Source organism: Monodon monoceros, unplaced genomic scaffold (assembly GCF_005190385.1).
Source record: "Monodon monoceros isolate NGI ecotype Baffin Bay Population unplaced genomic scaffold, NGI_Narwhal_1 Super_Scaffold_9, whole genome shotgun sequence".
NCBI classification, from domain to species: domain Eukaryota; kingdom Metazoa; phylum Chordata; class Mammalia; order Artiodactyla; family Monodontidae; genus Monodon; species Monodon monoceros.
Window position 1 is genome coordinate 17,684,432 of NW_021703786.1, and position 27,652 is coordinate 17,712,083.

The following is a 27,652-nucleotide window of genomic DNA, read 5'->3' on the forward strand; positions in this document are numbered from 1 at the left end:
TCCCCCAAACAGCCTCCACCAGATCTGTGCCTTAGTTTTATTTTCTTTGCTTTGGTCTATACAAAAAAACCAATAACCAAAAACATAAAGCGATAATAATAAAATTTTCTACTGGGACCTTCCCCAGCCCCCCACACCCGTGTGCAGGAGGTGGTGGGGGGAGTCTGAAACAGGAAGGGGAAGAGAAAGCCCCTCACCACACACCAGAGGGGTCAGCCAAGAGCACTTCTCAGGGGGTCAGCTAGGGCAGTTGTATGGGCGGGACAGGTGCAAGGAAGCTGCTAACCCTGGGAGGGGCCAAAGCCAACTGCGCATCCTGGGGAGGGAGCAGGCCATGTCCTGGAGCAGGGAGGCACTCTCCACATCTCCGCGCCATCCTCCTGGTCAGAGGATCCCTGAACTTTTCATAAGCTTTGGATTCTGGGCCTTTGGGCCTTGAACCTGGGGCCTGGAGACCCCCGGGGCTCAGGACAGTTGGTGGAGTTCAGTGACCAAATCGGAGCCAGCCGGAGAAGGAGCCACAGCCCTATGGAGACGGGCAGCCCAGGAGGAGGGGGGACAGAGTGGGGGCCTCAAGTCTAAAGCTTTAGCGCGCCAGGGCCTCGGGGGTGGGAGGGGGTGTCGGGCCCTGGACCCACAGCCCAGAACAGAAAAGCGAGAGCAGATCGCCATCCCGAGAAAGACCCTACAGAGGACCTCTGAAGGCGCAGGGTTCAGCAGGAAGTTGCAGCCCTCCTGCCCAGGCTCAGGCACTTGGCTATCTCGCCCCAACGCCTGCGAGGAGAGCCTCTCAGATGGGGAACCGCACCTGGAGGGAGGGGCAGACACAGAGGGGTCAGGCCAGCCCTGTGGCCCGTAGGAGTTCGTGCATAACCCGGCCACCATGGTAGAAGGGGCAGGACTCCTCGCCTCAAGCGAAGATAACAGAATGAGGCAGGCGAGGCACACCTTCCCTGGGGGAGCTCAGCACCAAGAGACCCCACACTTGTTCCCCCCAGAAAGGAGCCACGGTTTCAGGGGAAACCTGAGAGGGCCTCCATGAGAAGGAGGTTCTGAAGGGAAGGGAAAGCCCGAGCCTCAGCAGCCCATAGCGGGAAGGGAGAGCTGCACAGCAGGGCGGGGAGGGGTCGCCATACTAGGGTCCAGGCAGCTAGGCCAGCATGCGGTCCGCAGTGGGGTAGGGGGGCCTGAGGCCGTCGCTGTAGGTGTCAATGGGATAGTCCCCATCCATGTCCATGTGCATCTCCAGGGGGTCCAGGGGCACGTCACTCGAGTACATGGGGCGGTAGGTGGCATCCATGTCTGGGGAGGAGAAGGGAGCTCCGTCCAGGGTCTCAGGTTACCCTGCGGGGGGGTCTGGACGGCCCTCAGCCACACACTTTCTACCTCTGCCCGCCCCCAGTGGGTCCACCCCCTTCCCCAGACTCTCACATCAGGGACCCGGACAGAAGTGCATGTGGACACGACAGTGGCCGTCACTGGTCCTTTGGCCCTGGGGTCACAAAGTTGCCCCCTTGCTCACACCCACACAAGCACCCCCTCCGCCCTGGGCTCTGCACACACTTACCATCTGCGTAGGATTCATTAATGGGGATCATGCTCTGGGCCTGAGGATGGAGACAAAGAGAAACATTGTGGGAGGGGAAGGGTGGAAAATGTAGGCTCCAGGCTGGGGGCAAAGACCCCTTGAAGGAACAGAGGATGAGATAGGGTTACACAGAACTCTGATGAACTCCTCTCCTCAGGCACCTCCCCAGGGTGGAGGGTCCCACCATTCATGCTTGGAGGCACCCTCAGAACTAGAGCGGGGAGGGGAGTGGAGGGGAGAGGACTAGAGAATGGGTGCCAGGAGCTGCCCCACCCAGGATCAGGACAGCCTCCAGCCTATACAGCACCTTTGTACAAGTTAGAGAAAGGCACCCCTGCCCCAACACTTCATATTAGTTTGGACAAAATAAAATTGCCATTCTGTAGGTCAAAAACAGTAGATGGTTCAACCTACTACTTCCATCTGCTGGGGATTGTCATAAATGATCCAATTATAAAATAAAAATCTATGAAGTGGACAGGATGGTAGAGGCCCCCCTAAAAGTGCAATCCTTGTGCAGTGCACAACCTGACACTGCAGCCCAGCCCGGGATACTCACAGCCTCCCAGGCCGCAGGGTCGTGCTTGAAGAGGGAGTTGGTGAGCTCCACAGACACACGCTTTCGGTAATCTGGGTTCTTGTCCTCGGAGATGCGGAACAAGACAGCAGCAGCGTAGGTGGCTGAGCAGAGAAAAGGACGGGCCAAGTCAGGTGCCTGCCTCCACCCAGGCCGGAGGAACAAGGCCCAGCTTCCCCCCTCGACCCCTCGCCCCCAGCCCAGCCCCTCACCGGTGCCCTCATTGTGGGAGTGCAGTAGCTCCATGAGTGGGGCTGAGGCCCCCTCAGCATCAATGGCGTCGGCCGCCTCCCTGTCCTGGGCCAGCTCGCACAGCACCCCGGCGGCCACACGCTGGATGTTCTCCACTGAGGAGTGCAGGAGCTGGGGGGGAGGGGGCGTGGGGTGGGCGTGAGGCAGGCGGGCATGAGGCACCTCACCGCCCTGCCCATCTCTGCCTCCCTTTTTTGGATTTAACCCAAGCCCATAGTAGAAAGCATGAAAAGTCTAAGAAAAGTAAAAAGAAATGGAAAAGCACACTGGACACAATCCCCCACCCAGACACAGCTTCTTTCCATTGGATTTTTATCATAGTCATATACATATATTTGATTCCGGTTTTTTTATCAAACACTGTAGCATAAAGCATTTTCCCACATTATTCAATAACTTTTCTTTAAAAATCTATGAGTTCATGGGAATTCCCCGGCGGCCCAGTGGTTAGGACTCTGCACTTTCACTACCGAGGGCGTGAGTTCAATCCCTGGTCGGAGAACAAATCAGAAGCAGTACAGAGCAGCCGAAAAAAAAAATCTATGCGCACATATTGATGATACTCAAGAGAGAAGGAGACAGAGGCGTGGATGGACCTAGAGACTATCATACAGAGTGAAGTAGGTCAGAAAGAGAAAGACAAATACTGTACGTTAACTGTTAATATGTGTGGAATCTAGAAAAATGGTGCAGATGAATCAGTTTGCAAGGCAGAAATAGAGACACAGATATAGAGAACAAAAGTAAGGACACCAAGGGGGGAAAGCAGGGGGAGTGGGGGTGGGGGTGGTGGGATGAACTGGGAGATTGGGATTGACATGTATACACTGATGTGTATAAAGTAGATAACTAATAAGAACCTGCTGTATAGGGGTTTCCCTGGCGGTGCCAGTAGTTAAGAATCCGCCTGTCAATGCAGGGGACACGGGTTCGAGTCCTGGGCCGGGAAGATCCTACATGCCGCGGAGCAACTAAGCCCGTGTGCCGGAACTACTGAGCCTGCGCTCTAGAGCCCACGAGCCACAACTACTGAAGCCCACGCACCTAGAGCCCGTGCTCCGCAACAAGAAAAGCCACTGCAATGAGAAGCAGGCGCACCGCAACGAAGAGCAGCCCCTGCTCGCCGCAACTAGAGAGAGCCTGCGCGCGGCAACAAAGACCCAACTCAGCCAAAAATAATACATAAATTGATTTTTAAAAAAAGAACCTGCTGTATAAAAAATTAAATTAAATTTAAAAAACAAAGAGAGAGAGAGAGAAAGAGAATGCTACAAAGCAAAACAACAACAAAAAGTAAAAAACCGCATCAATTGCAAGGGGAGGTAGCTACCGGCACCAATTCCTTACTCTGAACATTAATAATTAAAGGAAAGAAATTTCAAAAACTAAAAGTTCTTCTTCGACACCATTGTCTATGACCACATGATATAATGGACCATTCCTTTTTTAACCATTCTCTTATCACTGGACAGTCAGTTACTTTTCAATTATTAGTAGTAACATTGCAATTGTCAGCTCTGTGCATACATCTATGCCATGTTTTCAATTACATTATGCTATTTCATAAAGACAGAGTCCCAGACCTGTACTGCTTGGCTGTCTATACATATTTCAAAACTGCTTTCTGGAAAGGTTTTACCACCTTATCTTCCCACCAGCGGGGTCTAAGACTGCCCATTTTATCACATCTTCATCAGCACAAAGCACTCCCTTTTTTTTTTTTTTTTTTTTTGCGGTACGCGGGCCCTGTCACTGTTGTGGCCTCTCCCGTTGCGGAGCACAGGCTCCGGACGCGCAGGCTCAGCGGCCATGGCTCACGGGCCCAGCCGCTCCGCGGCATGTGGGATCTTCCCGGACCGGGGCACGAACCCATGACCCCTGCATCGGCAGGCGGACTCTCAACCACTGCGCCACCAGGGAAGCCCAAGCACTCTCATTTTTCTCTTTGCCAATTTGATAGTGGAAAATGGGCTCTCACTGCAGGGTAAGCTTCATTTCTTTAAACTCCTGGGGTTGAGCATTGCTTTTCGTTTTTTGGTTTTTTTAATATTTCTTTATTTGGCTGCGCCGGGTCTTAGTTGTGGTACGCGGGGTCTTTAGTTGTGGCATGTGAACTCTTAGGTGCGGCATGTGGGATTGAATCCGGGCCCCCTGCATTTGGAGTGCGGAGTCTTAGCCATTGGACCACCAGGGAAGTCCCGAGCATTGTTTGTTTATGAGCCACCTGGGAATTGCATGTGCCTCTTCTTATATAACTACTGGGGTCTAGCACTGGGGTCTAGTATTAACGAGCTCTTTTTATATGAAAGATATTAAACTCTTATCTGTTGTGATGCTTGCAAATATTTTCTCAGTTTGCTGCTTACTTTTCAATGCTTTTAGGTTTTTTCGGACATTAAAACATAGTTTTTATTTTCATTTGCTGGCGTTTGCTAAGTGGTCACTCCTGGTGCGGCCACTTCTCTCCAAACTCCTCCAAAGACCTCTTGATGCCTGGCCCAGACCCCCTCAAACCCGTGGCTGGCAACCTTCCCCTTTCAGCAGTGGGCAGAAGCAGGGGTTGGGGGAACCTCTCCTGCCCACCTGCCCCAGACTCACCTGCACAAACAGGGGGATGGTGTTGAGTCGGAAGACCTCCATGCGGTTCATGGGATCCCGGGCGAGGATGTGCAGGGCTCCGGTGCAGCCTTCCACGATCTCCTCCATCCTCACGCCGTCCTGTACAAGAGGAGCCATTGGGGCATAGCAACAGGTAGCCCTTGGGAGTGGTCACACACCCCCAGGACGCTGGCAAACCTCACTGGTCCTTGGAGTTGGCATCAATTGCAACTCGCCTCCCTATTTACACACTCGCATGCGCACACGTTCACACAGAGGACACTCTGACTCCCCGGGTAGAGGGTCACAGGCCCCTGCAGCTCACTTACCGTGTAGGGCTGCTGTGTGCCTGCAGCCATGTGGCGCTGGGCATCCTGGTGGGCCTTGACCAGCAGCTGGACGAGGCGGGGAATGACCGCTGCCTCCTGCAGTGGGGCATGGTTGGCTGGGCACAGGGCCAGATTCCTGATCAGGCCGATGGTTGCCTGGCAAGAAAAGGGACACTCATCAAGGGCATTTCCTGGGCATCACTTCTCCAGCATCATCTCCTCCTTCCCCTCTCATCTCTTCTGTCGCCCAGGCCAGCCACAGACATGCTGGAAGATCTCCAGAGAATGAGATCACCCCCAGCCCATGCCCCTTATTCCCTACAATCTGTGGGTCCTCATGTCTAACTCTTAGAGCCCCTGCTAAAATGATACCCCATTCCAGAATATTCCATCAGCCCCCAGGCCCTGACACTGCCCCCTGTCCCCTCTCTCTTACCTCCCACTCACAGACAACATAGTCTTGCTTTTCTGATAGTTCCCAAACCCTGATTATCAGGGAGAGGGGGTCCTCACTAGGGGTGACCCCGAAGCCTCCTGCTTTGGTGACGCTCACACTGTAATTAATCCCCAGCAGGCGGCTCTGGGCAGAGGTCTCTGCCCCAGGGTCCTCCAACTCCCAGGAGCCATTCTGGCCTCCCAGGGCTCCTTGGGGAGCAATTTATCATCTTACTTGATCCTCAAAACAAGAAACCAGGACAGCAGGGATGAAAATCATGGGGGAGATGAGGACAGGGTGGATGACCTGCCAAGGTCACTTGTCAACTTAGCTGCTGGGTCAGGGTGCAAACCCTCCGCCCACCTCGAGCTTGTGCTGCAGACCAAGACCAAGGAGGGGAGGGACCGCGTGCTGCCCTTTCTTTAAAATACAATATATATAATCACTTAAGAGTCATTCTTATCTGGACTGTTCTACTGTTGAAAATGTAGGCAATAGGACCCCTGCCAGCTGGCTCCCGCGCCCTTTGACAAGACCCCAGTCTATGGCAGCTTCCCTCACTCTCTGGCACCAGGTGTCACACACACCGGTAGCTCTGCCCGGGCTCACCCTCACCTCCCCTGCCTGTGACAGGGAACTGATACACATCTCTCCTCTATCCAGGCAGCCTCCTGAGAAGAAGGCTCCACCCTGGCTCCCAGTAGCAGACACCAAGTGTCCCCAGAATCCTCTCTACCCTTTGTCTTTTTCGCAACCCTCCTGAGTTTGAGCAGGACACATAACACAGTGCTAACATCCTTGCATCCAGATGTGGCCAAATGACCAAGTTCCAGGGTATGGGCTGAAGTGATGTGTCCCACTTTCTGGTCGCTGCTAGCCCTCCCTAATTCTCCAGGGCTAAAAGTCACCTATGGGGATGATATAGTCCAACTGTTCGTGTGAGGACAACCCACCCTCATGACCAGACCCCCTGGCATAAGGAATGTGCTCCATGGACCACCAATATCACCTGGGGGCTTGTTAGAAATGCAGAATCTCAGGCCCACCCCAGGCCCACCGAATCAGAGCCTGCAGTTGAATGAGACTGCCCAGGGTGTTCCTGTGCATGTTAAACTTTGAAGCTCTATTCTAGGAGATGGCTGAGCTACGAGATAGAAGGAGTCTGGGTCTCAGGAGCAGAGCCACTGTGGAGGTCTAAACTGGAACATGAGAGAGGAGTAAACTTCTGTCTTATCGGAGCCACTGTATTTTAGGCCTCTTTGTTACCGCAGCTTTGCCTGAACCCATACAGCACCTAATCTTGTCTTCAGAGCTCCTCCCCTCGCTGGACCCCACCGTGCAGTGTGCGGTACCTTGACCAGCGGCCACTGGTTGGGCTGGTTGAGCAGCTTGACGATGGCCGGGATGCCGTAGTTGAGGCGCACGGAGTTCTGAGCCATCTCGGCCTCGGGGTGGCGGCTGGTGAGGTGGCGCAGGGCACAGATGGCGGGCTCTGTGATGTCATCCTTGTCACCGGCACACAGGATGGCATGGATGAGCGCCTCCACGCCGCTGTTCTGCGTCACCAGCATCTTGTTCTTGCTGTTGTTGCAGGTCAGGTTGGACAGAGTGCCCGTGGCACAGGTGAGGACATTGACGTCGTCCACGCTCAGCTGGTTCACCAGAATCTTCAACACACTCTCCAGGCCCTCCTGGGGTCGGGGGAGGCAGAGTGAGGGAGGTTCCCAAACGCAGGGTCTTCCCAAGTGTACCCGGGAGAACAGATGGCCTACAGAGGTCTCCAGCCCACTCAGCTCATACTCGATGGGCCCTGCCTGTGCGTGTTCATCCCCGTGATCCTGCCAACACCCGTGAGAAGGTAGTCGTGGGGCAGCTGAGGCCCAGAGAGGTTGAGGGCCTTGCCCATAGACCCACAGCTAGTGAGCCGGATCTGAACTCAGGCCTGTCTGTAAGCTCCACGCTCTTTCCTTCCACCCGCTCCTGTCCTCAGACCCAACAGAGCTCTACTCAGGCCGAGGGAGGCCCCTAGGCCAGAAAGAAATTGTTGAGGAGGTCCACACTTCCATGGCCCAGCTGACCCACTTTTTACACACTTCTCCCCTCTCTGGGCCTTAGCTGCTGCCCATTCAGTGGTCCCCAGGCCAAATCTGCTTTCAGGAAACATCCCTAACTCAGGAGCCTCATTCTCCCAAGGGGAGCCATGTGGGCCCTGTGATGGAACAGGAAGACCCCAGGATCTGGGGACAGACAGTCCTGAGTTCAAATCCCAGCTCTGCTGTCTGCTAGCTGTGACCAAGGGCCATTCCTTAACTCCCTGAGCCTCTGTTTCTTTTTTTTTTCTCTCTTTTTCTGTGAAAACTTTCTTTTTCTTTAAATTTTTTATTTAATATTGGAGTATAGTTGATTTACAGTGTTGTGTTAGTTTCAGGCGTACAGCAAAGTCAGTTATACATATACATGTATCTAGTCTTTTTCAGATTCTTTTCCCATTTAGGTTATTACAGAACACTGAGTAGAGTTCCCTGTGCTACACAGTAGGCCCTGCTGATTATCTATTTTAAATATAGCAGTGTGTACATGTTAATACCAAATTCCCAGTTTGTCCCTTCCCCCCGGTAACCATAAATTTGTTAAGTCTGTGAGTCTGTTTCTGTTTTATAAGTAAGTTCATTTGTATCATTTTCTTTAGCTTCCGCACATAAGCGATATCGTGTGGTATTTGTCTTTCTCTGAATGACTTAGTTCACTTAGTGTGATAATCTCCAGGTCCATTTGTGTTGCCGCCAATGGCATTATTTCATTCTTTTTAATGGCTAAGTAATATTCCACTGTGTATCTGGACCACCTGAGCCTCTGTTTCTTCATCTAGGCCCCACACTCTACCTCCCAGTACTGAAAGGGGTAAAGGAGCCAATGTCCCCGGTGCCTAGTGGAGCCCAGCACGTGGCAGGTGCTCAACAAGCAGCCAATCGATGCAATTCTTAGCAGTGACAGTCAGGTTGGAAGGAGGGACCAGAAGACTTGTCCTGAAACTGCATTCTTCCTTAAGCTGTTTTTAGGCACCGGCGACCCCCAAGCCGTCTCCTGCATACTACTGCCGCCCCCGCCCAGGGTCTAGGTCAGAACTGCTCCTCTGACACCAGCTGAACGCCAGCCAAGAAACATCAGCCTCCTTCATCTAGTCCCCTTTCTGAATCCCTAACAGGGATTAGAGCCTTGAGCCTAAAGGGATGAGGGGTTACAGGGCACTTCCATCCCCAGCCACAGTGGAGCAAGATACAGAGGCCTCAGGCCTCCCCCAGCTCCTAAGGTCAGACTCCCAGACAGGAGGTTGGACACGGTAAGATGGAAGGACGAGGTGGCTGAAGAGGCAGACCCAGGCTCCACGACCTCCCTCACCTGCTTGGTGGCCACGTCCGAGAGGTTGCGCAGGGTCCAGAGGCAGTTCTGCACGAGGCGGGGGCTGTTGCTCGTCAGGTGTTTGCCCAGGGCCTGCATCCCACCTGGGGTGGGAGATGGGGGCACATCAGCCACAGGGGAGCACCGCTGACTGAGCCTGGTCACTGGTCAGAGCCCCCACCCCCGCCTGCCCGGCCACATGGGCCACCCTCACCGGCCACAGTACTCACCAGCCTCCACGATAGCGGGCTTATTGCTGGGACACACGGACAGCACCTTGAGCACACGGCTGGTGGTCCAGAGCAGCTTCTCGTAACTGTAGTTGCGCATGATGTGCACGAGAGCCTGGGGTCCTCCGTTGGCCAGGATGATGAGCTGTGGAGGGAGGGGGGAAATGAGCGTGAGGCAGATAGGGACTATGACAGGGAACAAAGAAGGCAGGGGGGGGTGACAGAGCTGTTACAACTGTGCTTCATCTAAAACCTGAATAGCTTTTGTGACTATTAAATAAGCCAAAACGTTACAAAAAAAGGTAAAACACAGTGCTGGAAAGGATGAGGTGAAGCTACTAACATACATTGCCACTGATGGCATTGCAAATAATGCAATCCTTTTGGAAAGTACCTGAAACTCTGAGTAAAAGCTTAGAGATATTAAAAATCCTCAGCCCCACTGATGAAAAACTTTTCCTACTCTCTGGGAAAGGCTGTGTACTTGAATATGTTCATTACAGCATCGTTCGTTCATCAAGGTGGAAAATCGGGAGCAACCTAGATGCCCTCCCTCAGAATAAAGTCTGGGGCCTCCACTTAAGGAGGAGGTGCTATTTGCTGTTATAGAGGGTGGTTTTGAGGACAGTCTAGCCAAAAAAAAAAAATTTAATATCATGCAGAAAACAGATGCAAAGTTGTAAATTGCTATAAGTACAACTGTGTACAAATATGCCCACAGGAAAGCACTGGAGAAGCACATGGTTGTATGAGGATAATGAATTTTTTCTTTCCCTTGTCCTCAAAGTATCCAGTAATATGGTGAAACATGTACATCTGTATACACATGTATATTTAACCTAAATAGGGTAAGAAGGCAGTGTCCTGAGGCTGCCGCTGGACGGAGGGTGATGCCACAGGGGCTGCAGGTCTTGGTTGGGAGCGGGGCGCGGCCCACCTTGCTCTCCTGGTTGCCGTAGGCCAGGAGCTGCAGGCAGTCGGTGGTGATGGCCAGGAACTTGGGGTTGTTCTTGTTGAGCAGAGGCACGACCTTCTGGAGCCCATCTGCCAGGCGCACCGCCATCTTGGCGCCCTCCTGGTAGAGCAGCAGGTTGTGTAGCGTGGTGATGGCGTAGAAAAGGACCGACTCCACGGGGGAGCTGGGAGAGGGGCAGGGGGTCCACGTGAGTCAGGTCCCAGGTAAATGTGGGCCACCTCCCAGTACTGACACCCCAATGGTGTCCCTTGAGTCCAGCCCCACTTTTTTTTTTTTGGGCCACATGGTGCAGCATGCAGGATCTTAGTTCCCTGACCAGGGATCAAACCCACACCCCCTGCAGTGGAAGCGCGGAGTCTTAACCACTGGACCACCAGGGGAGTCCCCCAGCCCCACTTTTTTGTTTTTTGCGGTACGCGGGCCTCTCACTGTTGTGGCCTCTCCCATTGCGGAGCACAGGCTCCGGACACGCAGGCTCAGCGGCCATGGCTCACGGGCCCAGCCACTCCGCGGCATGTGGGATCTGCCCGGACCGGGGCACGAACCCATGTGCCCTGCATCGGCAGGCGGACTCCCAACCACTGCACCACCAGGGAAGACCCCCCCAGCCCCATTTTTATGCACAAAGCACACAGCACCTCTCCTCTCTCCACTGGGACGAGGACTCCTCCTGCTTTGTGCTCCCGGCTGGGTGCTAAACGCACGGTTGGTCCCCTCGACACCTGTCCCTACTGAGTAACTGCCATGTGGAAGGCCTCGTACTAGAGAGGCCCTGCAAGGGACTCAGGGGAATAAGATCAGTGTCTCCACCCTTAGGTAACTCGCAGCCTAATACGATGTAAGGAAAAAGGCCAATCAACACTGCAAGGCTGGGAAAGGTAAAGGTGGCAAAGGACTTCGCACATGCTGTTCCCTCTGCCTGTAATACTCTTCCCTTCATCTACACCAGCCAAACTCCACTCATCCGTCAACCCCCTGCCATTAGAGTGAACAGCTTCTTGGAGCTCCGCTGACCAATCTTGGACACACCTTTGCTCTCATCTATACTGTATCCTGATAACTAACCTGCGAGTTACATGCCTGTCTCCCCTGCTAGGCTGTGAGCAGCTGAGCACCAAGACTGGGTGTGGTTCTGCACCTGGCACATAGTAGGTGCTCAATAAATGTATGGAAGCCCAGGGACGTGGGCAGGTTGGGGAGTCCAAGAGAGGGGAAGCCCCAGGCTCCCCCAGTGGGTAGGGGTCGGTACCTGAGCATGCGGACCAGGGCAGGGATGCCACCCGACTTGAAGATGGAAAGCAGCCCCTCGCGGTGGTGGGAGAGGTTGTGAAGGATGCTGGTGGTACAGCGGGCTGTGTCCAGGTCGCTGGTGTTCTGCATGGCGCGCACGATGGCTGCTACCAGCTGGGGCGAGCCCATCAGCGCCCGCCGAGACGCCTCCTTCTTTGACAGCTGGTTCACGATCATGGCCGCCTTGGTCACCACCACCTGGGGGGAGGGGGAGGATAGGAGGATCTGAGCAGATGGGCCAGGTTGGTTGCCACTGTGAGAAGGAAGGGCCAGGAGACCCCTCCACAAAGCTCAGACAGACCCGGGTCAGACTCTTCCCACTGATGGGGCTTTGGGTCAATGACCTCCCTCCACCCCAGGTAGGGCCCTCTCCTGCAGACACCTGACCTCTCCCTTCCCTGCCCCGCCTCCACCCCAGCCAGACCCCTCACAGACCGGGTCCTCATCGTTGAGCAGTTTGGTGAGCTCAGGAATGGCCCGGGTGGCCAGCTCGGCGTCGTCCTGGTAGTTGATGAGATGCACGATGGCCGACTTCAGGAGCTGGGATGGCTCGGCCAGCCGCTGCAGGTTGGTGGCCTGTCCCTCCACCTGGGTGGCCAGCAGGGAGCTGTCCTCTCTCGTCACACCAGGACATATGGCCTCCCGCACCCGCTTGGCTCTGCCTGTCGTGGACATCTGGTAATCCAGGTCACCTGGGGGCCAAAAGGCAGGGACTGAGCTGCAGGATGCAGGCAGGGGGACACTGGGGAGCAGGCATCTCATCTGGGTCCTCTGGACCGCCTCCCAGACCACCACTCATAGCTCTACCTTTAACCAGTGACCTTGAGGAGGGCATCATCGCCTCAGTTACATCATCTGTAAAATGGGGCACCACCTGTTCTGTCCGTCGCAGGGAATTCTTACAAGAATTAAATGAGATAATCGTTGTGAATTGGGACCTGCCTGGTGGTCCAATGGTAAAGAATCCTCCTTACAATGCAGGGGATGCGGGTTTGATCCCTGGTCAGGGAACTAAGATCTCACATGCCGCGGGGCAACGAAGCTCACGTGCCACAACTACTGAGCTCACGCACCTCAACTAGAGCCCACGTGCCACAAACCACAGAGCCCTAGCGCTCTGGAACCCACGTGCCACTACAATGCCCACACGTCCTGGAGCCTGCGCACCACAACTAGAAAACAGAAAATCCACATGCCACAACTAGAGAGAAGGCTGTACACCACAATGGAGAGCCCACGTGCCACAACTAAGACCTGACGCAGCTAAAAATAAATAAAATAATAAATAAATCTTTAAAAAAAAAGTTGTGAATTGTTCTTAAAAGAAAGGATGGGGCGGAGGGGTGCTTCCCTGGTGGCACAGTGGTTGAGAGTCCGCCTGCCGATGCAGGGGACACGGGTTCGTGCCCCGGTCCGGGAGGATCCCACATGCCACGGAGCAACTGCGCCCGTGAGCCACAACTACTGACCCTGCGCGTCTGGAGCTTGTGCTCTGCAACAGTGAGAGGTCCGTGCACCGTGATGAAGAATGGCCCCTGCTCGCTGCAACTAGAGGAAGCCCTCGCACAGAAACGAAGACCCAACACAGCCAAAAATAAATAAATTAATTAATTAAAAAAAAGAAAGGATGCATGTGCCTGGCACATATTGCTAAAAAAAGTTCAGAGATTATTATTATTGAAAGGAATAGCTAACATCTTTTGAGTACAGGCACACCTTGGAGATACTGCGGTTTCATTTCCAGACCACTGCAATGAAGTGAATATTGCAATAAAGTGAGTCATGAATTTTTTGGTTTCCCAGTGCGTATAAAAGTTATGTTTACACTGTATGTAGTGTATTAAGTGTGCAACAGCATTATGTCTAAAAAATGTACATATCCCAATTTTAAAATACTGCCCAAAACTGCTAACCGTCAGGAGTCCTCAGCAAGTCATAGTAGTAATATCAAAGATCACCGATCATACATCACTATGACAAACAGAGTAGTCATGAAAATGTTTGAAATATTGCAAGAATTACTAAAATGTGACACAGAGACATGAAGTGAGCAAACGCTGTTGCAGAAATGACACCGATTGACTTGCTCCATGCAGAGTTACCACAAAACTTCAATTTGTAAAAAACGCAGTATCTGCGAAGTGTAATAAAGTGAAGTGCAATAAAACGAGGTGTGCCTGTACTTATTATGTGCTTAGCAGTGAATTAAGTGCTTTCTTTATACTTTTCTCATTTAATCTTACAACAATCCTAGAACGTGAGGACTATTATTATCTCCACTTTATAGATGGGAAAACTGAGACACAGAGCGGTTATAAGAACCCAAGCTGGGATCTGAACTCAGACAGCCTGACTCCAGAATCCAACCCCGACTCTATGCCCCTCCCTTTAACCACCAGGTAGGGGTAGGATGAGACAACCTCGGTCTATTTTCAACCCTGAAATCTCGCGGTTCTAATTATACCCTCATCCTCCCCAAAGGAGACAACTCTCCCATTATATGGGCAGGCAAATAGAGGCCCAGAGGGCGACCCAGTAGAATAGAGCAGATCAGAGGGAAAGTCCAGACTGTGGGTTTCAGCAAGCAAGAGGGGGGCTCTCAGCTCAGAGTCCAGGGTCCACCCCCTGGCGGGGCTGGGAGTCCCACAAACAGATGCCCCGGCTTCCCAGGCAGCCCTGCCCTGGCAAGTGTCCCAAAGCCCCGAAGAGAGGGAGGCAGAGGTTCCACCCTCCAATCAGTCGGGAAGGAGAGACCATCCACATGACTTTCCCACCCGGATGCTGTACTTGAGCTACCAACACAATGCCTGGCCCTGCCAAGCTGAGAGGCCTCTGCCTGCTGTGTGGAAGGAGCTCCCCAGGGTGCAGAGGCTGAGCTCTGCCGTGGCCCAGGCCGCCAAAGCCTACCCAGCACCCTCCCCAGCTCCCATAGCTCTCTGGGCTGCAACACTCAGGGCCCTGGAGGCATCTGTGGACTACAGACAGGACTGGATACTCCTCTCCCCCAGAGAGGCAGGGCACCCTGGGCTGGCGGGGATCCCCACCCCTGACTAAGCCCCAGAACCGGGCTCTGCCTCCCCGGCATATTTGAGGCTCCTGGAGCAAGAGGACTGTGTCTTCCGCACAGTCCCTGAATCCCCTGAAGGCAGCAGTGATGCCTCCTCATCACACTGTAAGTTCACGGAAGGCAGTCTGTGCCTCCTCCCTCAGACTGGTGGGCAGGGTCTGTGCTTCCGCTCCGTACCAGAGGTTCATGGAAGAGGAATCTGCCTCCCTCCCAGATGGGGGCGCTCTGAAGTCGCTGTGCCTCCTCCCTCAGACTGGTAAGTCTAAGAACAGGAGCTGTGGGGCTTCCCTGGTGGCGCAGTGGTTGAGACTCCACCTGCCAGTGCAGGGAACAGGGGTTCAAGCCTTAGTCTGGGAAGATCCCACATGCGTCGGAGCAACTAAGCCCGTGCGCCACAACTGCTGAGCCTGTGCTCTAAAGCCCACGTGCCACAACTACTGAGCCCACGTGCCACAACTACTGAAGTCTGCATGCCTAGAGCCCGTGCTCCGCAACAAGAGAAGCCACCGCAATGAGAAGCCCGTGCACCGCAACTAGAGAAAGCCCGTGTGCAGCAACGAAGACCCAATGCAGCCAAAATTAAATAGATAAATAAATTTATATATTTAAAAAAAAAAAAAAAAACAACCGTAGCTGTGCCTCCCTCCTCAGACCGGGAGCCCCCTAAAGTCTGCCTCCTCTGACCCTGACCTCCCTCCAGTGCCCAGCCTGGTTTTCGGCTGGAATATTCCCATGGAAGAGTCCCCAGGGATCCTGACCTTGGCTCTGGGGCACCGCCTGGGTGTAGGTGGTGGTCTTCTTCAGCATGTACTGGCGCTCACAGGCCTCGTCATCCTCCGTGACGCCTTTGCTGCTGACCGAGGGCACGCAGGTATTGACCCCCGAGTGGATGCCCGAGTCGTAGGTGTACGTCTGTTGCCACTCGGTCACCTTGATGGGTTGTTCGATCAGGTTCATCACGTCCATGGTGGCTGCTGGGGACACAAAGGAGGGGCAGGAAATTAGCTGGCCGCAGTGGGGCATCCCATCAACAGGCCCAGTACCCACCTTCAGCCTCTCCCCAGGCCCTGCCCATCACCCCTAACCCGCACCACAGCTGCAAGGCCGTCAGCAGGCTGTGGAGGAGGGTGGGAGACAGGAGAGACCAAGCCCAGGGGGGGACTGCCAGGATGGGACACCTGTCTGTGAGTCCTGGGCTTGCATCTCTGACCTCCAGCCCAGGGTGGGGTGAACCCAATGGCGGGAGGGGCATAAAGGGCCAGATGCCCCAACCCAGCCCTCAGCTCACTCACCTTGTTGTCCGAGCCCCAAACCCCCAGAACAGGAGAAGGCATTCAGGACCTTCAACAGCTTCTAGGGTCCCGCAGACCTACCCCCATCCCCTGGGGCCCCCTGGGAAGCACTGTAGAGGTGAGGCAGCTACACCCCAGGCACTGGGCAGGAAACCGGGTGGGGCAGGGAAGCAGCCAGACAGGTTTCTCTGGGAAGCCTCAGAGACTCCAAGATCTCACTTTCCTGCAGATGGGGCAGGATCACGAGTGACCCCAGAGGCTCAGGCCCTAAGGACCCCATCTCTCCAGCACTCCAGCTTCTAGAAGCCTTTCCCAGAATTCTGAATCCCACCAACCAGTTCAAATCTCAGCCACATACTACTGGGCAACTCACCGCTCTGCTGAACCTCAGTCCTCATCTGTAAAATGGGGTAGCACCACCTCCCTCGTAGGCTGTTGTGAGGACCAGATTCGTAAAGGACCCAGCCTAGTGCCTGGCACACAGTAGGTGTTCAATGTTGGTGACCATGGCCAGATATCAGTATTGCTTCTCCCTCGGGGTGGGGGAGACCTTGGGGTGGTCACTACTATTCAGAGACTTGGGGCCACTTGAGGCTCATGAATAGCTGGGCCTGACTCTACCAGGGAGGTGGTGACTCCCACTTGGTCTGTCCAGCTCCTGTCTCGGTGCTGACCTCCAGAGTCCAGCAGCTGGGAGGACGGGCAAGGGAGGCTGTGCCCCAGTGAGGGCCTTCCTGGTGTCCTTCAAGAAGGCTTCCCTGGTGGCGCAGTGGTTAAGAATCTGCCTGCCCATGCAGGGGCCACGGGTTCGAGCCCTGGTCCAGGAAGATCCCACATGCCGCGGAGCAACAAGGGCCATGCGCCACAACTACTGAGCCTGCGCTCCAAAGCCCCCAAGCCACAGCTACTGAGCCCGCGTGCCGCAACTACTGAAGCCCGCGCACCTAGGGCCCGTGCTCCGCAACAAGAGAAGCCACTGCAATGAGAAGCCCGCGCACCACAACAAAGAGTAGCCCCCCCTCACCGTAACTAGAGAAAGCCTGCGCGCAGCAACGAAGGCCCAACATAGCCAAAAATTTAAAAAACAAATAAAATAAATAAATTTTAAAAGGTCACCACCCTCACAAGTGGGTTTCGAAGCACATGCTCTGCTCCCGCATTTACAGATGGGGAAACTGAGGCTCCACCCACTGAGAAGGCATAGCAGAGAAATGACAGAGCCAGGCCCAGGCCCAAGTGTGAGTGACACCCGAGTCTGTGGCCTGTGCACACCCAGTGTGGCCTCAGATGGCAAGCAGACCCCAGGCTGGTCCACCCGTGAGGCTGGGCAGCAGTACCCAGCACCTCAAACCCACTGTCCCATTGTGTTGGGAGACCAGTTAAGGACGAGGCTGGAGTGGCTGGTGAGCCTGGTCCCACCCCGGGAACAAAGATCACCAAGGATATGTCTTCTGGGACGGCCCCAGTGCCACCCTCCGGGAGGATGACAAAGATCCTTCATGCCACCCTGCCTTTTATGGCGACCCCAGCTCCTCGCCTGCCTGTGAGCACATCTGGGACCGGCAGAGGCAGGGGCCAGACCAGCTCCCCGCAGACTCCTTCCTCTCCTCCCATCACCCCGAGTGACTCAGTTTCAGGCTGATAAACAGAAGCGGGCTCGGTGCCTCCAGACGTGCCCAGCTGCTTTCCAGGCACCGGCCAAGTGTGGCTATTTCAGGGGAAGCCCTTCCCCCCCACCCCCACCCTAACCACACACTGCCCGGCACTCCTGCCTTCCCTGGACACAGAGAATACAGGAGAGTTTGGGAGGAGAAAGCCTGTCGCAGAAGCCCCAGGGAGAAAATTCAGGCAGGAGGCCTTGGACATCCAAGCACTGGAGAAGGAAGATGAAACTGCATCAGTAAGTACAGTTGCATTAACCCTGTAAAGGCCACTTTGCCGGGCAGAGGGCTGAGCCGACATCTGGACGCCGAGCCTCAGTCAGATTCGCTTAGGACAAACTGGACATCTCCAGCCCTATCAGTAAAAACACGCCACCCGAGCCAGAAAAAGCTGCTCCCCAGTAGAGACCACCGCCTACCCTGATGCTTCTGAGCCAAGTGAGAGGGATACGGGCCTTGGCCGGAACCTCAGGGACAATCCCCTCACCAGCCCCATATCCAAAGGGACCACCGAGGTCAAGGCTGGCCATAGGAGGGGCATTTCCTCAGCAGGCCCCTCACCAACCCCTGCCAGCCCAGGCCTGGAGCCAAAAGAAGTTGAGGGCTGGACAGCTGCCCAGGGTGCGACAGAGCCCTCAGAGGTCAAAGGATCCATGGCGGAGGGGAGGCGGTGGGGGGGAGCCTTAACTAGCAAATGAATCTCATGCTTCCCTAGAAGCAACCCCGGCCGGCATTTTATTATTCCCAGTTTCTAGGTGAGGAAACAAGCTCCAGGCTGAAAAACAGTGGCGCTCTGCTCAAATCCAGATCTGCCTCACTGCCAGCCAGCCTCCAGCCCACCAGGGAGAGAATGCTGCAGAAGACAGTGAGGGGCAGGGGGCGGGAGGGGCACAGGTGGAGCCGAGCACCTGCTGCTTGGCAATCAGGAGTCCCAGGTTCTAGTCCCACCTCTGCTGCAAACTTGCTGTGTGTCCTTGGGCAACAGCTTTCCCTCTCTGTGCTTCATCTTCAGAAAGGGTAGCCCAGGTGATCTCAGAGGAAAGTTGATATCTAAGATTCTAGGAATAAAGAGTCAGAATTCCCATGACAGACCAGAAAAGGCTGAGGGTGGGCAGGGTCAGAGGTGGAAAGCAGTCCAGAAAGGACATGCACCAGAACTCTTCTTGAAGAAAGGATGCTGGTGGGAAGCCACTCCCGCCACAGGAAAGATATAAATAAGTCAGACCTCAGGCAGGGCTGTCAAGCAGCCCCACCTTTCTCCCCACCTACTCCTCAGGAGAACCAGGGGAATTCTTTTTTTCTTTTTTAATACATTTATTCATTTATTTTTGGCTGTGTTGGGTCTTCGTTGACGCACACGGGCTTTCTCTAGTTGCGGCCAACGGGGGCTACTCTTTGTTGCAGAGGCACGGGCTCTAGGCACACAGGCTTCAGTAGTTGTGGCACATGGGCTTAGTTGCTCCATAGCGTGTGGGATCTTCCCGGACCAGGGCTCGAACCTGTGTCCCCTGCACCAGCAGGCGGATTCCTAACCACTGCGCCACCAGGGAAGCCCCAGGGGAATTCTTTCACAAGAAACAAAAGCGCTGTTTTTGCAGCTCCCAGGGTGGAGGAGGCCGCACCCGGTTTGGTCTTGTCCCTCTCCGCCCTGGACCTGGAGTGAGACCCGCCCTGGACCTGGAGTGAGACCCGCCACAATGCCCCTGGACAGAGCCAGGGTGGAAGGAGGTGAGACAGACGCGGGCCCTGCCCCTGCACCCTGGCGGGAGCCGGGCAGAGCCAGACACAGGGCGGGGCCCTGAGTTGAATGGGGGCACTTTGTTTAGCAAGCAGTCTCTATTGCAGGAGGAAGAAGCCAGCTCAGAGATCACTGGGTGGGGTGGGGGACCTCACAAGGGACAGGAAGAGAGAAGACAGGGGCCCTGAAGAGGGTGTGCGAAGGACCCTTCCCCCACTGGTCCACACTGGCCAGGAATCTGCAAGCAAGGGGGCTGCTTTGGGGCCTATCCTGCCTGTCGCTCCTGCTTCCTCCTCCGTGTGGCCGACCCAGGGGGCTGGCAGCAGGCACCCTAAATCGAAGACTGTCCTGGCAGAGTGTGGCCCAGCTCTGACATTAAAAAGAACTCCCAGGAATTCCCAGGCAGTCCAGTGGTTAGGACTCCGTGCTTCCACTGTAGGGGGCACGGGTTCGATCCCTGGCCGGGGAACGAAGATCCTGCATGCCATGCATCACGGCCAAAAAAAAATTAAAAATAAATAAAAAGAACCCCCACCAGAGCTGCATCAGGCTTCTTCCCCCTGCCAGTACCTGCCGCAGTGACGGGCTGGGCTGGGCTGCAGGACGCCAAGTGTCAATAAGACACGGGGAGACCAGGACAGGAAATGGGCTGCCTGAGAGGTGAGCTGGGACCTGGCTCAGAAACATTGCATTAGAGCAGTCAGGGCCCCCCAGAAGTTCCTTGGGCCAGAGGCCAGCACCCTGTGCAGACACGGATCACGGGCTCAGAAAATGACAGACGACGGGGGCCATGGGCAGGGCGGGAGGGCATGGGGGTCAGGGGAAGGCTCCATCCAGCCCCCCCGCACTCACTGGCCGCGTGCCCTTGGGCAAATCACGCAACTTCCTGAAGCCTCATTCCCCCTCTGTAAAGTAGAGACAATCAAGACACTCCTTTCTTCAGACGGCTGTGTGTTGTGTGGATGGTACACAGCCATGACTGTGCAAGGCCTCTGTTGGTAGGAAAGGCCCAGGCAAGCGTCCTTCTACTAGGGAAGCACAGACATGGCAGAGGAGGAAGCCAGCAGAGATGGGCCTGGCAAGGTAGCCGGTAGCCAGCCTGCTTTGTGGGACCCAGTACTCAGGGCAAGACCCAGGCTTCCTTTCCCTGACCCCTCAGATGAAGGCTAGGAGGGGGGCTGCCTCCCGGCCCTAGGCCAGAGCCCCTGGGGTCGGGGGAGGTGTTGCCGGGGAGGATGAGTTATGTCCAGGTCCTGGGAGGGGAGGCCGGGTGGAGACATGGCGCTGCCCCTCTCCCCGGTCACACGTGCCGCCTTCTGCAGCTGGGGGCCTGCAGGCCAGTCAGGCCTGGACATTCCCCACATAGCAGCCCCAGGGGAGAGGCTGGGCTCCGCAGTGTCGCCAGCCATCACCCTTCCCCACTCTGTCTCTGGCTCCAGAAGAGATCTGGCGAGCGGTCCCAAGCACAGACGGAAACAGACTCTAGAAAAGTACAGAGACAGACAGGACTGCATCCCTTGAGAGCCCTGTCTCCCCCATCAGGCTGGGGCTTCCCATCTAGGCCTCTCCCCTCAGACGGGTAGCTCCAGGAGAAATGTCCACCACCCGCACACTAGATGTTCCTTGGCAGAGACTGTGGTCTCCCCCATCAGACTGGTCATTCCAAACGGGCAGGGACTGAAGCGGGTACCATGTGTGGCCAGGGTCCTGGGGACAGGAGAAGATACAGAAGCCCATCCTGAGCTTCCGGAGGAAACCCCTCACTTCCAGGCTGGAGGACAGCCTGAGCTGTGGCCCAGCACTGGCTGCGGGTGGAGGTTCAGGTCAGGCCAGCCCAGCTGCTGTTTATTTTCTTCCTTCTGGGCTCCTGCCCAAAGCAAACAAACCAGGGTGGGAAAATGAAGGGGACTTGGAGGAGAGGGAAATGCCTAGCCAGGTGGCTGGACCCTGGGAAACTCCGGGCTCCCCTGGAGAGGGCTCCAGCTGGAGCGCCATTCCCTGCTGGGGACCCTGGGTGGGCAAAAATCCCAAACCAGCAGATGACCCTAAACCGGGACTCCTGGGAATGGAAAAACACTTTACCAGCCTCAGGAAACAACAGCTAAGGACTCACTTGGGTCGGTGACGTATCTCAATACCCAAGTGCCTGGTGTCCCCACCTGACCACCCCCACCCAGGGGGGCTTGGGGAGTCCGTCCCCAGCTCATGTCCACTCCTCAGGGTGTGATTCCCCAGGGTTTCATTCTGCAAGGATCGCTGCCTGGCCCTCTCCTGGAAAAGCAGGGAAGACCCAACTCTTACTTCCCTGTTCAGCATTTGCTGGAGAAAACTAGGGTTCAGATAAAGATTTGGTTAAAATTTGTTATTGTATACAGAGCATAAGATCATCCAAGAGCGAGGCTGAGATAATAGGAGGATGCTAAGAAAAGAGAAGGGAAAGAAATGCTCATGGTTAGATGCCTCAACAGGATTACGGGTGACTTTTTTTCTTCTCTTGGAAACTTCCCTAAACTTTCCAACTGCTTTGTAAAATGATCAGATATTACTTTTCCAGTCAAGTGGGGGCGGGAGCTGTGTAGTGAGTGCAACCTCCACTCACCCCAAAATAAGCAGGGTATTGATCGCCCAGCCCCATCCCAATTCTCCCCTGTCCCTGCCACTCACCAGAGACAAGAATCCTCTGTCCCCACAGGGAGGAAAGACAGTCGACCTGTAACCCACACTCTGCAGGTCACAGAAAGCTGAGCTTCCTGCCCTGAGGGGCCAGGAGGCTGAGCAAAGGGGGAGCGGTCGGTGAGCTTTCTCTTCAGCCTAGCCAAGGAAGCTGCTGGAAATCAGGACAGTCCACGCCCCCCAGACCTCCCCCAGATTCAACCACGTCCCAGGAGGCAGGCCTCAAGGTGTCGCTTGCAGAGACACAAACCCTGATGACCTGCCCCAGTCACACTGCTGCTTCTCTTCATAGGGGTCACTGGGCCAGCGGCTCATGGATACCTGCCTCTCACATGGCCAGGTCTCTCCTCCCAAAAGACACAAGACTAAGAGTTTCCCCAGGGACCCCAACAGACCTCAGACTCGCCCCAAAGGGTAGTGATTCCTACCTGCCCTCTCTCCTGGGGCAGCCTGGCTCTCCCCCAGCTCACACGGATGGAACCCTGCTTCATCCTCTTCCGAGAAGAGTCAACCCTGAGCCTCCACCAGGATCTCCCTCTTACTCATCAACTCAAGATCTCATCTCTAACAGGCAGGAAGTCCTTCCTCCCGTCTAGCCTCCATTCCTTTCATAAGAGTCCCAATCGCTCTTGTGTCCTCAGGGCTGTCGGAAAACTGCAAGCCTGTCACCCTTTTCACAGCAATCACCCGGGACTGAGTTCATTCTCTTTCTTTCTTTGTCACATCAAGTCCCCTCAGCCTTCTCTTCTCCAGGATCAGTAACTCCCCATGCCTAGGGTCCCCTCCTGACCTCAAGGGATCTGGAAGCCCCGTGTCGATAGGCTCAGTACCCAGGCTGTACTGACACAGATAGAGGCCCCATTTCCCAGGCCCGTTCCGGTGTCAGGTGCCCAGTAGGCAGACGCGCCAGCAGGTCTGAGGACAGTGACACCAGCCGCTCCCTCCAGGACCCAGGCCCTGCTGACCCCACCCCAATCACCAGAAAGGCCTCCTCGGCAGCAGAAAGCCTACTCCCAGCCCCCAGGGCTCCCAGCTCCAGAGGACAGCCAGCTCCCCGCCCAAGACCAGCCTGGCAGTGCTGACTGGTAGAGTCCAGCAGGACACTGGTCTGGTCCTAAATCTGACTCTCGTTTCTCTCCACTCCCCAGAGGACAGGCCCCCCCTTTATCCTGGCCCAGCTCCAGCCCCCAGCAAAGCAGACAACTCCCACTTCCTATACAGGGAGAAGTCCAGAACAGTCCATGGCTCGGCCCAGCTCAAGCCAGGAGGCGGCAGCAGCTTTGACCCCTGCCCTCCTCTCCCTGCCGAAACCTCCTCCACACATCCGCCACAGCCCCTGGCCTTGGGGAGATAGCCCCCTCCACCAGGAACCAAAAACCAACCCACGGGAGGGTCAGGGGTTTCAGAGGGCAGGAGGCTGGGACGTGAGTCACCCCTACCTGGCAAACCTGCCCCCGCCTTCACCAACCACACACGCCACCCTGGACCCTTTGGAATTCTCTTCTCCCCAAACTCCTAAGCAGAGACTCTCAAAAGAGGGATGGCAGAAAAATTCTTCCCAGAGCCATGGTGGGGTGATACAGCAAGACGGGCCCTGGGCTTGGCGCCAAAGGACCCAAATGCCAGCCTTGGCCCTGCTTGGGTCTCACTGTGCAACCTTGGGCAAGTTACTTAACTCCCCTTCCTCACCTGTAGAATGGAGTAATGATACTTGCCTAGAGGGATGGTCAGAAAGATTAAGTGAGAACAGTTAATGAAAGTGCTTGGAATCTGTAAGTAGCCCCTTACCTTTTAAGTGACCATTTATCAAGTACTTATTCGGTAGTTGGTACTATTATTTCCATTTTGCCCAGGAGGTCACTGAAGCTCAGAGAGGTGAAGTGACTTGACCAAGGCCACGCAGCTAACGAGCGACAGAGCTGGGAATCAAACCTAGCTCAGTCCAAGCCTAAATCCCTATGCTCAGAACTGCCCCACTATAACATCTGTCCAAATAATAGCCCTTCTGTAGAGAAGTCAACTGCCCCATCTCATTCTAAGGTGGCTCTTTTCCACAAGCCCTCCCAGGCCAGGGAGAGACCCCCGTCACCTGTACCTGCCCAGTCAGTACCCCTTCCTTCCCATGCAATGCACTCTCAAAGCCTCATCCCTGGCAGCCCAAACAGAGATTCCAGAGGAAATGGGGTTGTAACTGGGGTGGGGTGGGACCGGGTGGAGGCATGGAGAGGGCTCATGTCACCCAAGCTGAGGCTTGATCTAGCAAGAAATTACCACTTGGATCCTACCTTTTTTTCCCCTCTCCCTCCAGTCCAGTAAGTAGCCAGTTTGCACCTCCTAACAATACTTCCTCAGTATTATCTGAAGCCAGGAACCAGATTAGCTAACCTAATCATTTAACCAGTGTAATTAACAATGCCTTCCCCTCCTCCACTTTGGCACCGAGAAGAGGGAAAACAGGTTATTTTGCCCAGACTCCTTGCCCTTGTGACACCCACTGGAGCAGAAGAGGTACGGGACTCCCCCTGGACCCAGGCTCCCCCTGACCCAGGGCACTCCATGGGGTGGGTCTGACCTCCGCCCTCACTCTCCCATCTACCCCCCACGGTGGAGTTGTAGGGTGGTAAGGGTCTTCCCAAGTGAGTCAGGGCAAGCAACCCTGATCCCCCCAATCTTCCCTTCATCTCAGGAATGGAGAACCTGGCTGTTACATCCCCCCTTTCTGTTCCCCAAGGAGGCCAGGGAAGGGGCTCTCAGGAAATTGTTGGGGGGGAGTAGGGAGGGCAGCAGCTAACGCAGCTCTGCCTGAAACCTTCCCCACTGAAGCCTTCCTCCAGTCCCACCTTCCCCATCGAAGTCTCTCCGGAAAGGGGGTGGGTGGGAAAAGGACTTCAAAAGCCTCCAGAAGGAATGCACCTTCAAAACCCAGAAATCAAATGGAAATCCAGCCCCATTGCTCCGCGCTCTTCGGACTCAATCCCCAGGCAGCTAAATAACGTGGGGGATGGGATAGAGGGGAAAAAAACACCAGAACAATCGCTCCCCCCACCCTCAGTCAGTTTGGCCCGGCCCGGCCCCACCCCCATTCCTGGGGAGGGGGGCAGAGCTCGGGAGAGAGCCTGTAGGGCAGACCTCCTGCGAGGGGGTGTGGTGGTCCCCGGAGACAGGAAGACAAGGAAGAAGCTGCTTCCCCTTTGGCCCGGCCCCCCACCCCGGCCCCCCCTCAGGCCCCAAGGGGCCCAGCAAACAGGATGGAGGTGGGGGCTGGGAGGACGGGGTCACAGCGCAGGCACTGCCCAGGTTCAGCCTGGCCGGCTGGGGGAGGGGGCTTTGCTCCGAGAAGGACCCCTAAAGCCTGCGGGAAGCCCCGGGCAAGGAGGCAGGAAAACCCCCAGAGAAAGCCGCCGTGAATACTCCTTCCTGGAAAGTTTGTTCGGGGTGATTTTTCCGCCAAGAAGAGGATAGAAAGGAAGGGTAGTCCTGTTCCCATATCAACACTCTGGAAGCCGCAGCTACTGGAAACTGGGCCGGTGAATTCTCCACCCGTGCACGACCCCTCCGCCCAGACCCCTATCTTGAGCCTCGGGTGCCAGACAGCGGCTGGGCGCGGAGCCGGGCCCAGCACCAATCCCCCTGCCATCCCATCCCGCCTCCGCTGGCGGAGCCAGAGCCCGGCACCCACCCGAACGGACCGGAGAGAGGCGCCGCAGGTACAGTCCCGACCAGGCTCGCAGAGCTGGAGGGCAGGGCCTCCGGACTCCGTGTGCTCACCTGCTCGGCAGGTGGGGCCCGCGTCTCTAGGAAAATGTGCGCTCAGCCCTCACAGTTGGGCAAGCCGGGCGTAGACAATAGGGCCCCACCCAGGCCTGGGGGAGTAGAGAGAGAGGGAAAGCGAGGATAACGCGTGGGGTGGGGTGACGGTGGCCCCAAAGAGACCAGCGGCAGCAAGTTTCGCAAACAGTAAATTCCTGATTACAGAGTGAGCGCTGGGACGCAGGCCGAGCAGGTTAAAGTCTCCCCCGCAAGAAGCAGGGCCAGAGTCAGGGACGCGGCGCCCAGCGAGCTCCGCGGGTCCCGGGGGAGGCGCGACCCGGAGGCACCTGCCCTGATCCCTCCCCACCTTTCTCAGAGACAGGCTCTCGGAGCCCGCAGTCGCGCTCCGCGCGAACCTCGCGCCCACTTAGTCACCGCGCCCAGGACCCCAGCGCGCCCCCTGCCGCCCGTGCAAGGTGGCTCTCCCTGGCTCCCGCCCTCACCTGCCCGGGGACGGCGGGGATCGGCCTCTCGTCCGCTCGCCCCGCTTCCCTCGCCTCAGCGTTACCTGCCCCGATCGTCCGCACCTGCGTTTGGAGCCTGGCCGGGCTGGGTAGGGGTCGGGCCGGGCTGGGAGCCGGCGCGGGCTGCGAACTGAGCTTAGCGCACTCGGGCGGTGGCTGCTCCGGACTCTGGCCAAGGCAGCAACTCAGTAACCGAACAAAAGGCGAAAGGACCTGACAGCCAAGCCACGCCTCTCGCCCCCTCGAAGCTCCGCCCCTGAGGGAGACGCCCACCCGCTGATGTGGGCTTACTGGCTGCCTGGCCTGACTGTCCTATGGAGAGGCGGAGCCTCGCGCCCAGTCCCCTTTCACCGCCGCCTCTGTTTATCCGCTGGCCATTGGCCCCAGGGACTGCCACTCGGCCCTAGAGACGTTTTTCCAACTTGAGGTTCCATCCTAACTCCGCACCTATTGGCAGATTGAGGGTTACTTCCTCCTGATTGGGCAAGGAACTGTCAGTAAGACTAAGGAAAGAACCAATGGAAGGGATGGGGTGTGTCTTGTCCCACCCTACCCCCGAGCAGGTAAGAATGATTACTCTCCCCTTCCCCCTACCTGTCCAACAGGTGAGTCAGGAGGGGCCATGGGAAAGGACAGACGACTTCACTGGCCAGCCAACTCAGCGTCAGGCATGATGCTTCTTTGGGCTTATTCACCCTTGCCTCAAAGTGGTAATAACGTATTAGTATAGCATTTCATAGGCTTTTTTTTCTGGGCTGGGATTTTTTTTCCCAAAAGATGGAGTGCTCATGAGCTTTACAATTAGAAGTCCTGGATTCGGGTTCTGCTACTTAGTAGCTATATGATCTTAGGCAAATTACTTGTCTTTCACCCTGTTTCTCCACACCTGTAAAATGGGTTTATGAGCTACATCTCTCTCTCATGGGGGTGAAGGAAGTTTTGTGAAGTCACTTGGACAACTGCTAAAACTTAAAGTTAAATTAATGATGGGTTTTTAAAAAAAAATTCTCATGACAATTCTGAAAAATTGTTAGGGCAACAAAATGGTCCTCATTTCAAAGATGGGGAAACTGCTTCAGAGAGATGACAAAACTAGAAAATGGCACATCCTAAACTAGACCCCTTTTCTAACTTCAAGGTCCACCAAACCACATGCTCTCCTGGTGGAATAATAGCATAGACATAAAATGTCAAAGCAGTGGGGAGGGGCTGGGGAAAAGGCAAAAATGAATATTCTGGGGAGAGGCAGAAGAGCCACGATGTGTGTCAAAG

At 55.5% G+C, this 27,652-nt stretch overlaps 1 protein-coding gene across 3 annotated transcripts; it reads right to left on the minus strand.

The window, feature by feature from the left end:
* Positions 1 to 23: 23 nt before the first annotated feature.
* JUP (junction plakoglobin) lies at positions 24 to 26,619 on the minus strand. 3 transcript variants are annotated; one of them, XM_029212379.1, is made up of 15 exons: positions 26,444 to 26,619; positions 15,501 to 15,713; positions 12,111 to 12,367; positions 11,635 to 11,873; positions 10,347 to 10,548; positions 9,410 to 9,554; positions 9,180 to 9,283; positions 7,133 to 7,471; positions 5,345 to 5,500; positions 5,016 to 5,135; positions 2,378 to 2,528; positions 2,148 to 2,269; positions 1,568 to 1,607; positions 1,137 to 1,302; positions 24 to 808 (listed from the first exon to the last, which is right to left on the minus strand). In XM_029212379.1, the coding sequence occupies exons 2-14, from the start codon at positions 15,706 to 15,708 to the stop codon at positions 1,151 to 1,153; spliced, it is 2,235 nt and encodes a 744-aa protein (XP_029068212.1). In that variant the 5' UTR covers positions 15,709 to 15,713; positions 26,444 to 26,619; the 3' UTR covers positions 24 to 808; positions 1,137 to 1,150. The 3 variants fall into 3 exon arrangements, with proteins under 3 accessions (XP_029068212.1, XP_029068211.1, XP_029068213.1); XM_029212378.1 differs by having other exon boundaries at positions 15,501 to 15,716; XM_029212380.1 differs by having other exon boundaries at positions 15,501 to 15,716; positions 26,360 to 26,587.
* Positions 26,620 to 27,652: the final 1,033 nt, after the last annotated feature.

What these genes read in the sequence shown, in the direction of transcription:
- JUP (XM_029212379.1), bottom strand. Translation starts at nt 15,708, where the DNA reads ATGGACGTGATGAACCTGATCGAACAACCCATCAAGGTGACCGAGTGG. An exon ending in GGCGGTGCCCCAGAGCCAAG is followed by an intron (nt 12,368 to 15,500) that starts GTCAGGATCCCT and finishes TTTGGCCCCCAG; the next exon opens with GTGACCTGGATTACCAGATG. An exon ending in GCCCGCTATCGTGGAGGCTG is followed by an intron (nt 9,284 to 9,409) that starts GTGAGTACTGTG and finishes CTCCCACCCCAG; the next exon opens with GTGGGATGCAGGCCCTGGGC.